We start from the raw sequence: 16378 nt of genomic DNA, 5'->3' as shown, positions 1-16378 counted from the left end.
AGTTCAAAATCAAACTACCTTCATCTGGACTTGCTGTTTGGTTTACAAAGAGAAGGAAGCACAGGAGCTACTGTTGACAGTTTAACTGTTACTGAGACAGAGGAAGGGGACAGCCGGCAGGTTTCCCTTTCTGGGAAGACACAAACATGTTTTGTTCCATTGGTAGCCAGGTCCTATGAGTCGCCCGACCACAGTATGCTATGAATTTGCTGTCTCTACAGTCAGCTCCACAGAGGTAGGAAATGGTTTATTCTAGGACAGTGTCAAAACATCCCAAGGAGTGGGGGGATCTTTACTAACAAAACACTGGCAGATGATAGCCTCTCTAGAAACACATCACTTGAACAAACACATGGGGGATGCTGGCAGACACCTTCAAATCAGAAAGGAAAAAGTAAGGCAAAGTGACATATGCCATGTCTGAAGGAGAAAGGTTCCTGGACAGGCTCATGTGACGGAATTCAGTCTCCAGCTGATGGTGCTATTTGGAGAAGTTTTAAAATCCTTATGAAGTCCTGATAAAGGAACTCCATCCCTGGCGCAGGCTTTTTGGACTTACAACCTTGTCCACTTCAGCTGCCCCACTGATCCCGAGCAGAGAAAAGGTGAACCGCCGTCATGGACTCTCTACAGCCATAAGCCAAAATAAAGTCCGCCATAAGCTGGTTCCGGTCAGCAACAAAAAAGGAGCTGATACAGGTGTTCCCAAGATGGGTGCCAATTGCTTTTTTCATACACGTTTAACACAACACAAGTTGTAGAAAGTACATCATGAAAGGAAAGAAAATGGTGTCAGCAACTGCACCTTAATATCATTATATTTTATAAAGCTTGAAGTTAGAAGGCAGGGGTGTAATTTCAGCAGCACACATTTATGTATTTACAAGTATACACGCACACACATACACACACACACACACACACACACACACACACACACACACATACACACACACACACACACGTATGTAACAACAATTAATAGAAAAGGAGGCCATGAATTTGAAAGAGAGCAAGGATGGGTATATGGAACAGTTTGAAGGTAGGAAATGAAAGAGGAAATTATGTAACTATATTATAATTTCAATGTTTTTTAAAAAATAAAAATAGGAAAAAATACAAACAAAAATAAAACACAAAAATTGAGGTTGAAACAAAAATTTTAGAATACCAATTTTAAGGTTCCATATGTTTCTGTTTTACTTTTGAATGACGTTACCTCCCACAGTCGTAGGAATAAAGAACCCTGAGTTTCCAGGCCCACTGCAATTTACAGCTTCATCAAGGGAGACCATAAAGCCACACCTCTGTGAGTGCAGAGCAATGTTGATTGGGTGACAGGTCCCCACATCCTGCTGTGGTGTGACAACATTGAGTGTCAGGAGGCCAGGTCCACGCAGATAGCACAGTGCAAGCTGCCACCATCCTTATCTGCTATCCTGAGGAAGCATTTTAAATAGATTATACATGATCAAAATGTTCTTCTTACCCATCTAACTATAACCCTTCATAAAATAAGGATACACTGCCATCATCAGCCTAACACAATTACCCTAAGGTCTTGTGTAGCCAGTCCTTGGTTCCGTTTTCCCAGGTGTTCCCATTTAAATTTCAGTTGGTTTTCAAACAGAAGTCCATTATCCCGGAAGAAATCTGACTCTCCCTCCCTAAGCCACAGTATGGCCTCTGGTAGGCTGCTCATGCCCATGTGCAAATAGACAGTGCTAACTGGGCTCAGTGGGTTATATAAAGGGGCGGGGGATACAGAGCTGGAAGGAGATTGTCACGGGTACAGTATCTGGGCAGAGTTAGAGAGGGAAGAGAAGAGGGAGGCAGATAAGCTTACAGGCGGATTCAGTGATCCTTCCTAGTGTCTCTGCAGTGCTCTGACATCCTAGAGCATCACATTGTGCATGTCTCAGGGGCACATCCTTAAGGAAACTCAATGTACTCCACTAGGGAGACTCTATTTTCCACTTTCCTGTCTAACAACACATTCCGTTAGCATTAGATACTTTCCTGGAATGAATGTTCTTGATGTAAAAGCATCCAGAGAGGTTTTCTTTATTAAACCCTTAGGTGCTTTCACTGATAAGAAACAGTCAGAGAGTGTGCCATACACTGCTGCTACACCCCACAGTCCTGGCTGATGCTGTGTCTCCTGGACAACTGTTAGCACCAAGTCCTCTCAGTGGGAGTGTCTAACAAGCCTTTTGTTGGGCATGCTAAGTGTGTGTGTGTGTGTGTGTGTGTGTGTGTGTGTGTGCATGTGTGTGTGTGTGTGTGTGTGTGTCTGCCTGTCCCCTAATAGCAATAACTCAGAGAAAGCAAAGGAGAGGGCAGAGGGCATCTGTCTTCACTCACGGCATTCGGATCCAGTCCACGGTCTCTGCACTACTCAGCACATTTCCTATCCAGGAAAAAACAAGGTTTCTGGGCATGGTAACCACCTCAGTCTTAGAACAGTTTACCTTAGATAGCTATGGGATTGAGTTCTGAAATCTCTGCACCAACTCTGACATCTCTGTGAACTACAAGTGAGCACCTCATTTAGTTACCGATGAACTTCCATATGCGTGATAAATTGCTAGCTAGGCCTCCTCTGTGATCGGCACACTCTGATCCCTTCTTGTCACTCAGCTCAGGGATCATCACAGCCTCAAGGACAACGTCCCTCGGCACACGCCATGTGCTCTTCACTCAGTCTTTCTCACTGAGTTCCACAACTTCCTTCAACAGAGCAACCGCTCTCCTTTTCCATTTTCCCATGTTGCCCCAGGCAGACGACGATTTAGTGCACAGTTGGAGGTTCAGAAATGTTGACTAAATCTTTTTGCTGCTCATCCTTTTCACAAAACTGCAGTTGAAACAGACTGAATAAACAGTTACAGGACAAGGTTGCCATAGGGAACGAGAGGATCCACCACTAGCATCCCCAGTGAGTTGGAAGAATCTGTGGCTATACTGTGCAGAGGCAGCCAGTCAACTTAAATCTCCATCACATGACTGATAGTGGCTTATGTCATACTTGGTCTTAGAAATGTGAAATTTTTAAAACAACTTGTTTTTTTTTTAAAGAAACAGAAAGCAAATAATGTAACTAAACGTTTTGCCTTTTAAAGTGATCTTTATAGTAAAGACATGCTTTCTGCCTTTAAAAAGCATGTAGTTATGGGGACAGGAGAGTTTGCTCAGTGGTTAGAGCACTTGCTGTTCTTCCAGAACTGTTTGGATTCCAGCAACCATGCTGGGAAGCTCATAAGTGCTGCAGCTCCAGTTCCACAGGATCTAATGCCATTTTCTGCCCTTCACAGGCACAATACACACAGCTAGATGCCCACATACACACACACACACACACACACACACACACACACAAAATATTTCCTCTTCCTCCTCTTCTTCTTCTTCTCCTTCTTCTCCCCCTCCCTCCCTCTCTCTCCCATACCCACTCTGTGTGCCTCTGTGTCTCTGTCTTTTACATGGCTGAGTGTGTAGACTGGGAAAGACCACTGCCAGGCACTGTAAGGGGGCACCTGACCCATAGAGCTTCCCTGTTGAGGACACAACAACCCAGGCCACCCTGAGAGCAATATACACACAGGACTAGGACTCCACTCCAGAAGGTCACTTACATTTTCAGTATGAACATCCTCTGCAGAACCTCGTACACAGAGTTGAAGATTAACCCCTGGGCCTTGGCCTGCCATGGTTTTCTTGGCCTTCACAATGTAATTTGAATTGAGAAATTTTCACAAAAAATAAGATTTCTGCTTTTCTTTGGAAAAATTAGATGTCTGTCTGCTCTGAATCTGATGCCCACATACTCACTGTCTGGAGCTGAGAAGAGAACAACCCACCGCTCACCAGTGAGGCAGCCTGATGCACATCTAATGACTGGGAGTGCTGTGACCATGTGGAACTAAGTGTGGAAAAAAAGGAAGTGCCAAGAATTTGGTACCTGTCTTCTCACCCTTTACAGGGGCTTGTGTGTGACCCTCTGCATCTGCAATTCATGACTGAGGGAAGAGAGTAGGCAAGCCTCCTTCTCCTTGAGTGGTTCATCATGACAGAACAGTCTACTACAACTGTTACAATGAACTGTCACCACCCATAGGCACATGGTTAGCTCTGTATTGAATTATATTATGTCATCCTCCAATTTTGGTGAGTTTGTATTTCCCAGACACACAAACACAATATGTGAGGACAGTGCTCATGTCTCATGCCCTGAACACTGTTAATGCTCAACTATGTCAGCTCTAAAACTAAAGAACCACCAGTAACAAATGGAGCGGGAGTGCTCTTCACTCCCTAGAACTCAGGCTACTGAAGAAAAAAACTGCAAAAGATGAACAATAAAGGCACCAATAGCAAAGGCAGTGTTCACAGCTGAGGGAAGGCACAAAGTCAAGTGGGCATCTGGTCTAGGCGAACCTGAAAGCAAAGCATAGGACCAATCTGAGAGTCAGGCACGTACCATCATGTGAAAGGGATGTGAATAGCATGCTCTCCATGAGGCAGCTGGAGCCCAGCCCCTGGCAGGTTATACAACTGTACAGATGTGCCTTAGAATTATCTCAAGAAGCATAGGGAAGAAAGGCCTCCCTGATCCTCCCATCTTCTCGGTATTGTCTCCAGTGGGGTTAGCATAACCACAAAGTGCCTGGGTAATGTGAAGGTATCGGTGAGCTCACAGCATCTTAAAATCTTTAGTTATCTACATAGCTTGTTAGAACGCGAGAAAAGCAGAGAGTGGTCAAGAGCAGGGCAGACAGTAAGAAGCACTGTCCATGCCATTCCACAGGAAGCCGTCTGATACGACACTGCTCTGTACTTCGTCAGCTGGCCTGTGCTGGACAGTCCAAGGTTCAGACATGGCTACAGCTCAGCAAGGCAAGAGGGGTCTAGCACCGCTGCTTACCTCTGACTGTAGAGTGAACTCTAACACTCAGATTTCCATAAAGCAGACAAGACCCTCCAGCTCATCCACACTGACTGCAGAGATCCCACAGAGGTGTGAATGGTCTCAGGTGCTAAGAAGCCCTCACCATCTGCCTCTTCCACCAGCGAACACACGAACACCGAACGTGACTCAACCTCATGCCTCCCTTGTGTGCTCCCTAGGCGTGGACCTGTGTGTATCTTTCCTTTCATAATGTCACAGGGCTGGGGTTGAATGCAGGGCCTCTTGCACATTAGGCAAGTGTTCTACAACTGAGTTACACCTGAAATCCATCCCTCTGTTCTTGAATGGCATTTCCAGAAGTGGCTGCAGACCTGGGCAAGGGTCCATTGCATGCAAGGGAAAGCTGGCCCTCCTCAGTGTGGAGTTTCTCTGTGCTGTCCCTCCCCACCGACAGTGTGAAGCAGGAGAAGCTAAGGAGCACAGAACACAGGCTCTTGTTTCCCAGTGGCTAAGCTAAAAGGTGATGTCATCCATAGCCTAGATGAAGACCGAATATCAAGATAATTAAAAGAAAATAAATTAATATGCTGATCTGAATGAAGCAGAAATCTTTCTGAGACTCTCACTTCCACCGTTTGGGTGAGAGGCCACAAAGCTGCATGCCATTGGCTGAGTTCTCTGCAGCACAGATCTGAAGTTCTGAGGTAGATGCTGCAAACTACTTCAGAGTCCTCTCCACGCCCTCCCTGTGTTTCTCATGCAGACTTGTAAACCCTACTCAGAGGCACTGACTCTTTGCACCATTGAAGCATATAATGGAATAACACTATATAATCCCTATTGAAGTAGGACTGTGGTTTTAAATTTATTTTCCTAGTAATAATATTTTTCATAAATATGAAATTTATGAAATGGTCAAAGCCACACAAAACAGACTGCTGTTTTCAGTCACATTAGTACCCCATTCCCATGCTGCAAAGACTAAAATTAAATTAGCATTTTATATTTAAATATTTAACTACCTGCTTTTAAAAAGCAAAACCACCAATAAAGAAAAGTATACACGCACTTAAAAAAAAAAAAAAACACATGAATCTATGGAAAACTGCATTCCAAGAGGCACTTCTGAATAGCTTAAAACCCATAGCATAATGCCACTCTGCCAGTGGAGAGTAACAGCACACACATGTGCAGAGCTCTGTGGCAGCCAGCACTATCAGTTGCATAATGAGGCTTTCTCCTCTGGCCTTTGAGCTTTTGCTCCAATCACCCTTAACTTGCATGTGACACTCTAGCAATCCAAAGGTCACTGTAACATGACAGAGCCCCTGTCTCCTGGCTTTCCATCCCATAGTCCTTAGATTGTCACCTCCCAGGTCTGGACTGTTGCACCACTTCTACCTGCCTTCCTTCCCATCACTGATCAGCCTAGACTCACCTTTTGAGTATTTCATTCCATGAAATTCTAGCATATTTCCCACTAGCCAACAAATGAAGGCTCTCTGTACCTTCAGTCCTTTGTTACTTCTGACAAGAGGATGTGACACGGGCTGGAGAGATGGCTCAGTGTTTAGGAACACTGACTGCTCTTCCTGAGGTCCTGAGTTCAATTCCCAGCAACCATCTGTAGTAGGACCTAATGTCCTCTTCTGGTGTGTCTGAAGATAGCTACAGTGTACTCGTATACATAAAATAAAGAAATCTTTAAAAAATTAGAAAAGTATATTTTAAAAAAAGGATGTGACACTTTCTTCGCCCTACTTGAAGTGTTCCCTCCACTGTCCACAGAGTCCAAGAGAGGACACCCAGCATCTGTACCCAACACATTCTTGAAAGAGCCCTTGCACTTCTTTCAGGATTGGCCCAGACATCAGCTTCCATAGAGTTCTCCAGGGTAGTAAGAGTCAGAGGTGGCTCTTCCACCTCTTCCCAGTTCCTTAGGATCCTGCATCCTGTTCTCTCTGTAGGCACCATGCTGGTTGGGGGGAAGGGACTGAGGCTTCTTTTCTCAAACCCTGCAAGGTCTCAACAAAGCTCTCATCTTGTTCCTGCTCATCTAAAGCCCCTCCTTGGATGGGCCACATGTAAATTTTTTTGTCTTTTTTTTTTTTTTTTTTTTTTTTGGAAAAAAAAAAGTGCTTCCCCACAAACTCCCCAGAATTCCCTTACAACTAGGTTCTTGGAAAAGTGAGAGAAACCATTTCAAAAGGGGCAGAGAGAATCAAGGAGGTATGTGAGCAGTACAGATATAAGAGAGGGGCTGAGAAGCAATGCCACATGTGCTGACAGCCAGCCTGTCCTTCTGCTTTGTCAAAACAGGGGTGAGGGAGGTGCAGATCACTGCATTAGCTTTGTTCTGCTAATTAAAAGAAGAAAATTCTGGGAGGGAAACTTAAGAGAATACAAATGAGAGAGGAGCAGAGGAAAAAATCAGTACCTATCTGAGAATTAAGTAGCATGTTTTCATCAGATATTATTATTATCTCCCCCCCAAAACATCCTAAGCTAAATGAAGACTGTGCTGGCAAGGTTGATCACAGGTACACAGTGCTTAGAAAACAGTCCCTCGGGTGATGATTTGTTAAATGGGGAAATAAAAATCAACTTCTAAGACTCAAGTCATTTATCCCAGTATAGTTGTTAAAAGGTACTTGAGGGACAGATTCAGTGACAGCTGAAGTCACGTATATGCTGGTCCTGTGCTCTGACCACCTAGTGTTGCTACCCACATGCTCTTGCCAGTATCTAAATTTCCTGGTGACAAATCTGAAAGACAGTAGACCAGGGAGTTTAGAGCATGTGCTCAAAGACACACCCCTGTACTCTACCTGAACTTTCCAAACTAGAGGGAGGCATTAGGAAGATAAAGATGATCCCTTTCAGAAACATCTGGTAAGATGCCCTATTGTGTAGGTATTTATAACGTATGTGGTAAAATCCTGAAAGGGTGGGCAGGTAAAGTGTTCTGGAGACACCCAGGACTAAGGTGGGAGGTTAGCATGCACAAGTATGCAGTATGGCTGCTTTGTCTGGGTGCTTTCCATAGGAATATTCTGGGGACCACATGGACATGGACCCTCCCTTTACTTTACCCTCTCTGATTTCCTGTGTCCCACTTCATCTTCCTTCTCACTCTCTCCATTCTCTTATAAAACACAAAGCTTGCTATTCTTGTTTCTTAAATATAATTTTTACTCCTTGACACACTGCCATATATACTGATTTCCTATGCAAATAGTCTCTGATCCTTTTTGCTTGTGCCAAGACTGGTAATTGACAGAATAAAGATGAACACTTTTGCTGTCTCCTGCTTTAATACACCCTGAAGATAACAACTGTTCTTAAAGGCATTTCTTTAAAAAGTATATAAATTTCTGTTCTGACTGTGGGGCAATTGCCTAAACCGAAATGTGGTTAGGACCGCCAGTGTTCATGCAGACAGTGAGAGGTTGTTTTACTGTTGACATTTAGGAGGAACATATTCTCAGATGGATACTAATGGCATGGTATTGGGAAATTGTGCCCAGTTGCTCATAAAGAGGCTTCACTGGGAAATTTTGTATGCTGAAGCTAAGCACTTTGAAAAATAGATAAAGCCATAGGAAGAGAACACCTAGGTTCAAAGATGTTTTCCTGGACCATGCTCAGACTACTAGAATGATAGGCTGCTGAAAAGATGCCCCCAAAATTGAGAGCAAGTGACAGACTGCCAGGACTAAAAAGCCTTTCATGAAGCCAAGTGCAGAGAACAGTGATTGATAAAAAGCAATAACCCGGGGCCACTTCCAGACATAGAATCCCATACTGAAGGAATATGGAATGAAGTCAGAGACTAGAACTGGGCTCACTCAGCCTCTTCTGTCAACAGGCTACTCAGTTCCCTCATCTGCAACATGAGGATTATCATTTGCCCCAAGGTGAGGATCACAGAAGATAGTATGTTGAAGAATGTGAGCCATAAAGTAAGGACCCAGCTGTCTTGTATCTGAGTGTTCAGTTGCTGTTGCTGTTCATCAGTTCTAGCTGTCCTCCTAAAGGTCCCAATGCCAGGGCCATGTACATGATGAAAAGTGGTGATTATTTGCCTTGGACCAAAATCCAAACAAAACAGCAATGGGTCAGTACTTTGCAAGTATGATCACAGGCAAAACTAGTCACACAAGCAACAAAATGAGTGTCCAGGTCACCACAGTGCATCCCCTCAGCCAGTACATCCCAATTCAGAGCACTTGGACACTCCCAAAACAAATGCCCCTGGTTAATTCTCCTTTTTGTCAACTGACCCCCAAGCTAACCAGCCCACCTCAGGTTTTACACAGATTTCTGTCTCCTGAGGTGTGTTATTGCCACTGTCTTGAGCCTAGTGCTATTCACATTTCTCCCTACTTTGTGCATCTCTTTCTCTTTGCATCATGCCTTGCTAAATAGCCCTCTGAACTAAGTGTGACCTCTGAGCTTCCAGAATCCGAGACTATGAAAGCACACACACCTAGATAATTACTAGCATAGCCAATACCTAGCAAGTACTCAACTACACCTAATTAGTGTTAGTCTGCAGCCATTTCAAACACCTAGAGGATTTCAAGATTTTCCTTTTAGAGTGTGTGTTTAATTTTAATGGCCTCTGTACATTTCTACATCTAATTACTAGGAATCTGGAAAAATAAAATGACATTTGTGCATGTAACTTTGAAGTGAGGGGTCTGGCTGGGTTAGCAGAAGCTCCAAGCCAGTTTGCTGGGGAAATTAGTTCAAATGAAAAATAGGCCTGCTATCTTTCACTGCACACTGTGCCTCCTGGTACTCGCTCACCAATACTCAGCCCCTGGAGCCTCCTTGTCTTTATTCAGTCTCTACTCTGTCTACAGTTGCCTAGCAACCTCTCAGGCTGGGGAGTCCACTGCTTTTCTACAGGATCCAGCTCAAATTCAAGGCTCCTTCTGAACTAAAGCCACCCATCTCCTCCAGGATCCCAGGGTGCTTGAAAAATATTCTGATTCTAGCAAGTTCTTGGCAGACTTGTAGCAGTTACCTTGTGAGATACCGAGTTACTGGAAGGTAGAGACTGTGTCCTACTTGCCACAGCCTATCTGCCAGGTTAAATTAGACAGTGGTTTGGGTCAAAAGAGAAAGTCAGAGTTGCTGGATACCCTCCCTTCCACTGCTCTATTCAACTTCTTCATTTAATAAACTTAAAAATGCTAATTAGTGTGCACAATAATGAACTCCTTTATGACATTTCCTAAATGTTTGTCACTGTGCTTTGTTTATGCCGACCCCTCACTGCCCTCTCCATCTATCACCCTGCTGCTCCCTCTCCTCCCCTCCAATAGCCTCATGTCTGTTTCAGTGTCACGTGTCTGTAAATCTAGATCCCACACATGAGAGGAAGCACACATGCACACGGTGTGACTACGAAGGCTTTGGTGAAGTGGTCTGTCGAGCTCTGCCTCCCAGCACACTGCTCTCCACTGCAGGCATTAGTTCCAAGAACTCTGCTACCTGGGCTTCTCTGGCCTGGAGCCCTCTTCATGCCTCTGCCTGAGACTTCTCTGCTCCTTAACTCTTGGTAGCTGCCACATCCTTAGTAAAGTTAGCAAACTTCTCTTTTATGGTCTCCCAAGTGGACCTCCATAGCCACACTCACCTCCCCAGAACTGAGCCCTGAAGTTGTAGGTCAGTGATAACAGCATTTGCTTAGCATGCATGAAGGCCTGGGTTCAATCCCTAGTACCACAAAAATAGACAGATCATACATAGATAGATAGATAGGTAGATAGATAGATAGATAGATAGATAGATAGACAGACAGACAGATGAGAGACAGACAGGTGTGTGTGTGTGTGTGTGTGTGTGAGAGAGAGAGAGAGAGAGAGAGAGAGAGAGAGAGAGAGAGAGAGAGAGAGGATAGACATAGACACAATATATAAAATCAGAATTCCACAGCAGGTGATCAGTAACCAGTTGTACAGCTGGACTAAATGATACAGTGGAATGGGGCTCTGAGGTTGAACTCTGCACCAAGCTCTTCCTCCCTAGTTTTCTCTCATAGAAAATTAAATCTCAATTAGATGTCTAGGTCCCTGGCTTTCCACAAATAGAAAATATTTTCTTCTAACAGTAACAGCTACTGCAAGACTTCATGACAAGCTCTCCAAAATATAACCCGTCCCTATCTGTTCCTGATAACATCAGATAAAAACAGTATTGTTCAAAGACAACCAGCATAATAATAATAATAACAACAAGATGCCATTTTTGCATTTTGCAGGCTACAAGCTTCAGAGGCAGTAAAGACCTTCTGGTGTTCCAGAGTAATATTAGAGCAGCTATGAGCAATGCTCTAACCTACATCATTTTATATTAATGATATGACTGAAAGCAAATAGAAAAAAATAAACACAAAAAGAGAGGGAATTAAGGAGCTGAAAGCCTCTGAGGGCAGGAATTATTATTTACCTGTGTGAACACAGAGTGCCTGCTTGCTATACACAAGAAATGTTTGTTGATAAATGAATAGGCAGGAACCTAGATAATCCAGATAGCCAAAGCTCACACACATTTTCCAAACTCCTAAAAGCATGATTTTAAATCAGTAGTGTCCTGGGGATGTTTGGAAACGTCCATCTGTGTGTGGCAAATGGGCCATGCCATTCTTTGTTCAGCAGACTCACCATCTTGAGTGTTTGGACTCAGGATTTGGGTGCGGAGTTCCTCCAGGCTAACTCCCAGGCACCTACAGATCTCCTCCCTGCTGTAGGGCTCAGCATGAAGGGCATCCTCTGTGACCAACAGCATTTCTTCCAGACTAATCCCTAGTTTGCTTTGCACTTCCTCTAGCCGCAGGACATTATCCCATTGCAAGCCTTTGTGTTTAGCAAGGACCTGAAAGTTCAAACCAAGATAGAGGTTAAGTTTTACTTCAGATTTCAATGTTCTGTTTTAATTAGTTAGATTCAGCCTGAATTTTTTTCTAATCAAACTACACAAGCTTTCCAGTATTGCTTGGAAATGCATTGTGACCTTAGATGTTTGGAATTAAATATGCCTGTATGTTAGTCACTTAAAACACATGCATCACAAATGAATACTGGAGCATGTGGGTGGATACCCAATTCCTTACTCTTGTTTCTGTTTGTCACCTCTATCCCTCAGGCAGAGGTTCCCAACCTATGGGTTACAACCCCTTTGGGGGTTGACCAAATCTTTCACAGTGGCTGCCTAAGACCATCAGAAAACACACACATTACTATTTATAATAGTGGAAAACTTACAGTTATGAAGTAGCAACAAAAATAAGTGTCTGCCAGGAAAGTCACCACTACATGAGGAACTGTATTAAAAGGTCAGAGCATTTGGGAGGCTGAGAACCACTACTCAAGGGCTATTCTTGAATAGTTTCACTCTTTTATATCTATTCAGACTATCTATACTTCATCCTTCTGTATAAAGTCTGCAAAAAACTCTTCAAATTTCATTTGACCTTAGTCCTGAAATGTATTCTGTAGCCCTGATTCTATTAAAATATTCCCTGTTTATCATGGGTGTCTTGAAAGTGGCTAATGAATTTAAGTATTTGAGTATTTAGAGTCAAGTACCATCCTTTAAACAAAACCTCATTAGTGATCCTATAAAAAGCCTCTTCATTAGGCTCCCGGTAGTAGAACATCTCCATGTTCCTTTACCCTGCAGAAAAAGCTTGGCTTCCAGTCATATCCTGAGGTAGCCCCACAGTGTGATGGAAGGTGTGAATTAAACCAAGTCTTCCTAGTCAAGTCCAGTCATGGGAATCCTAACCCAGAATACATTTCTTTCATTATCCCTAAGTCACTGACATTGAGAAATGACTAAAGTTCTTCTCTCTCTGAAGCATGAAGAATTTATTGTCTGGATGTGAAGACAGCAGGTACAAAAGGAAAAGTCCAGAGGAAGTAGAACATCAGTCATCAATAAAATGCGAATATAATTTGCTCTTTTATTGTACTGATTTGCTTTTTTTCTTTGTTTACAAATTTTCATTTATACAATATATTTTGATGCTTTCCCCTCCATAAACTCCCTCCAGATTCTTCTCACCTCCCTACCCAACTTCAAAAAACCCACAAAAATGAGAATCAACAACACCAGTAAGACACAAACTCCTAACACAAAACAAAAATAAATGAAACAAAAAGCTACACAAAAACTTAGCCAACTATTCCTGGTCCTGAGGCCTGTTCTTGAATGCGGTTCATAAGTGCCAGTGGGTATCAGTCGCAGATAACTCTTGTTTAGCGGGTGGGAGCCTACTACCCCCTTTCAATGCTGAGGCCTTGTCTACCTTGAACCTGTACAGGTCGTTCCTGTGCATGCTGCCAGTCTCTGTGCGGTCATATGTGCAGCAATCTGGAAGACACTGTTTCCTTCGGTTCCTCCACCTCTGGCTCTTACAATCTTTCTGCCTCCTCTTCCACACAGATCCCTGAGCCATAAAGGAGGGTTTGATGAAGACATAGCATTTAGAATTGAATCTGCCACTCTCCGAATACTGTCCAGTTATGGGTGTGTGTGTTAATTTGCATTTACTGCAAGATAACAGTATCTGACGTGAAGCACTGCTGTATGGATACACCAGCATGAAATTAGGAGTCATCTTAATAGTGTGCTCCTTTAGCAGAGTGATGGTAGGTTTTCCCCTAGGCCCTTAACCTGTCTAGTGTCAGGCTCTTAGCACTTTTAGCAATAGCAGGGATAGGTGCTATCTCAGTGGAGGAGGCCTTAAACACATTTTTTAAAGTGATGGGTTACCCCTGTATCATGTATGCATCCATTGCTCTGGCATGTACCTACAGGAAGGTCACTGTCACAGGTTGTAAGGTTTGAAGATGGATGATATTCATGACTCCCTTTCTCCTCTGGAAGTGTTTAGGGCACCTTCTAGTGCCATAAATACTACTTAGTAGAGGTGAATCTTCTAGTTTTGCACCAGACCACTACTTTGTCAAGTGTTCTATGGCATAAATAAGTGTCTTCAGAAATAGGGCCTTACACTCAGGCTGTAGAGAACAAGCAATAGTGGTGGCAACAGCCCATGATGTTTGGAGAGGTCCCATGGTACCCCTTTAGTCAGCGACTCAACACGATGAAACACATTCCTGGCACTGGAGGATTTATTTGGTGGTATACAATGTCTACTTGAGACACTGTCACCACTATTATTTGGTGACCCACTTGGATTTCTTTTATATATGTTTATATGTTAGGAACTTCTATGGCAATAGGTTTCCATATGGTTGTTCAAATCTCCCCATATTCCCTCCCTTACCATCTCCTCCCTTCCCTCCTCTTCTATTACCCTCCCCATTTAATCCTCCTAGTCTTCCTCCCCTTTATCTCTCCATAACAGTATATTTTATTATCTCTTCCTTGGAAGAACCTCTTGTTTTCCATGGTCTCTAGGTACCTGACTTCTGAGGTTATGTAGCACACATTTTGAAAGCTTAAAAGCTCATATAAACATACGAGAGAAAATATACAATATTTGTCTTTTAGAATCTAGGTTATTTTTTTCTAGCTCAATCCATTTACCCAAAAATTTCATTTTTCTTAATGGCTGAATAGTATTTATTTGTGTAAATGTACCACATTCTCATTATCCATCCATCAGTTGGTGGACATTTAATCTCTTTCCAACTTCTTATGATTACAGCAGCAATGAACACAGGTAAGTAAGTGTCTCAAAGTAGGATATAGAGTCCTTTGGAGTATATGCCCAAGAGTAGTATGGCTGGCTCTTAAGGTAGATCTATTTTTGGCTGAGGTACTGCCACACTGATTCCCACACTGATATGGAAGTTTACAATCCCACCAACAATGAATAATTGTTCCTCTTGTCCCACAACCTTGCCAGCATGTGATGTCATTTGTTTTATTGACCTTGGCCATTTTGACTGGAGTAAGATAAAATCTCAAAGTAGTTTTAATTTGCACCTCTCTAATGGCTGAGGATGCTGAACATTTCTTTAAGTGCATCTCAGCCATTTATGTCTCATCTTTTGAGAACTCTCTGCTTAGTTCTGTACCCCATTTTTAATTGGGTTATTTGCTTTTGTGATGATTTTTTTTTTAGTTCTGTTTTTCTTCCATTTAGAAAGGATGCCGAACTTATCAAAAGATGGTTTTAAGTTTGGTTATAATTGCTCACTTCTAAAATGTTACTAGCCAAAGTTTTCAAATGTGTTAATCATATTTTTTTAAACCCTGGCTCATATACTTGAAAGGGATGATTTTAAAGGAGAACTGGGAACAGAAACAATACAATTGTTTTTATGTTCAATTATTTCACAGAACAGGGTATCTTTTTTCTTTTCAGTTTTTGTTCCTCTTTTCTATTACTTTTATTGAGTTTGCTCTTTAACAATTCCACACATGGATAAAGTCCCTTCTGACCAGTGTATTCCCTGCCTCTCTAATCTCCCTCCCAGTCCTATTAAACCTCCCTCTCCCCACAAGTCCTTCTCCCATAATCATGTCTTTGTTTTGCTTTGTTTTTTTATTTTCTTATTTTGTTTTTGTCTTTGAGACTCAGAGTTTAACTAGGATCATCTGTGTGACCATGAGTTCGGAACTAGTCACTGGAGCCTGGTGGGAGTCTCAGTGGATACACACCTGAAAACAATGACTGCGTCTTCACCAGGAACCACCGGTAGCAATAGTTCAGCCTGAGGATAGGACCCTGTGAGTCCCTCCTAATCCATTATTAATTGATGATAGGCTCAGTCTTGTATAGGACCACTGCAGACAGCCAGAGCTGCGGTGAGTTTATGACTTCTTTGTGCCAAATTTCTTAGCCCTTCTCCCTATCTTCCAGTTCCTATGTTCTTTCTACCACCTCTTTGGCAAAAATCTCTATGCCTTAGAAGTACTAGTCTAAATGTCCAGCTTACAGCTGAGTACTCAACTGTTGCATATTCTTAATACCTAGAAAACCATGAGTCTCTACAGAGAAGCATCTCTGCTTATGGCTAGAAATAACATTTATCTATAATTCCTCCTAAATGAATTACTATAACAATTTAGCCAAATAGCAGTAAGTTCACTCCTAGAACCTGACTTCCACAGCCATAGAATTTTGGCCAGATTTACAGTACCAAATTTCTGCTTGTGGAGCAGGCCTCAAATCCAATCAGAGAGTGATAGGTTACTCCCATAACCGTTGGGCCACTATTACACCAGTGGGCACATCTTGCCTGACATGTTCAAAGACTTCACAGCTGAGTAAGACTTGATGCTTATTGTCCACCCTTTCCCCGACTGCTTGCAAGGCCCATGCAGCACTGAGGGCTCTACTCTTTTCCAGGTCCACTGCCCAGGCCACCCCATCCATCTCTCTGCCTCTTCACTGTCACTTGAACACCCCGTGTTCTACCAATGACACTCACTGGAGTCCTGGCAGAGCATGCTCTACTGAATACACAGAATGAGTGAAAT

The 16378-nt window shown here is 42.9% G+C and overlaps 1 protein-coding gene across 3 annotated transcripts in view; it reads right to left on the bottom strand.

Moving 5' to 3' along the window:
* The window catches only part of GALK2 (galactokinase 2), an 85240-nt gene that overhangs the window by 10434 nt on the left and 58428 nt on the right, over positions 1–16378 (bottom strand). For all 3 annotated transcript variants that reach the window (XM_080930869.1, XM_080930870.1, XM_080930871.1), the window contains one exon: positions 11584–11794. In XM_080930869.1, coding sequence (XP_080786995.1) covers positions 11584–11794 — 211 coding nt within the window. The remainder of the gene's footprint in view (positions 1–11583; positions 11795–16378) is intronic.

This window comes from Micromys minutus (genome assembly GCF_963924665.1).
Source record: "Micromys minutus genome assembly, chromosome: 17".
Lineage (NCBI taxonomy): Eukaryota > Metazoa > Chordata > Mammalia > Rodentia > Muridae > Micromys > Micromys minutus.
Note: the sequence above shows the minus strand (reverse complement) of the source record. Positions and strands in the feature narration are given on the sequence as shown.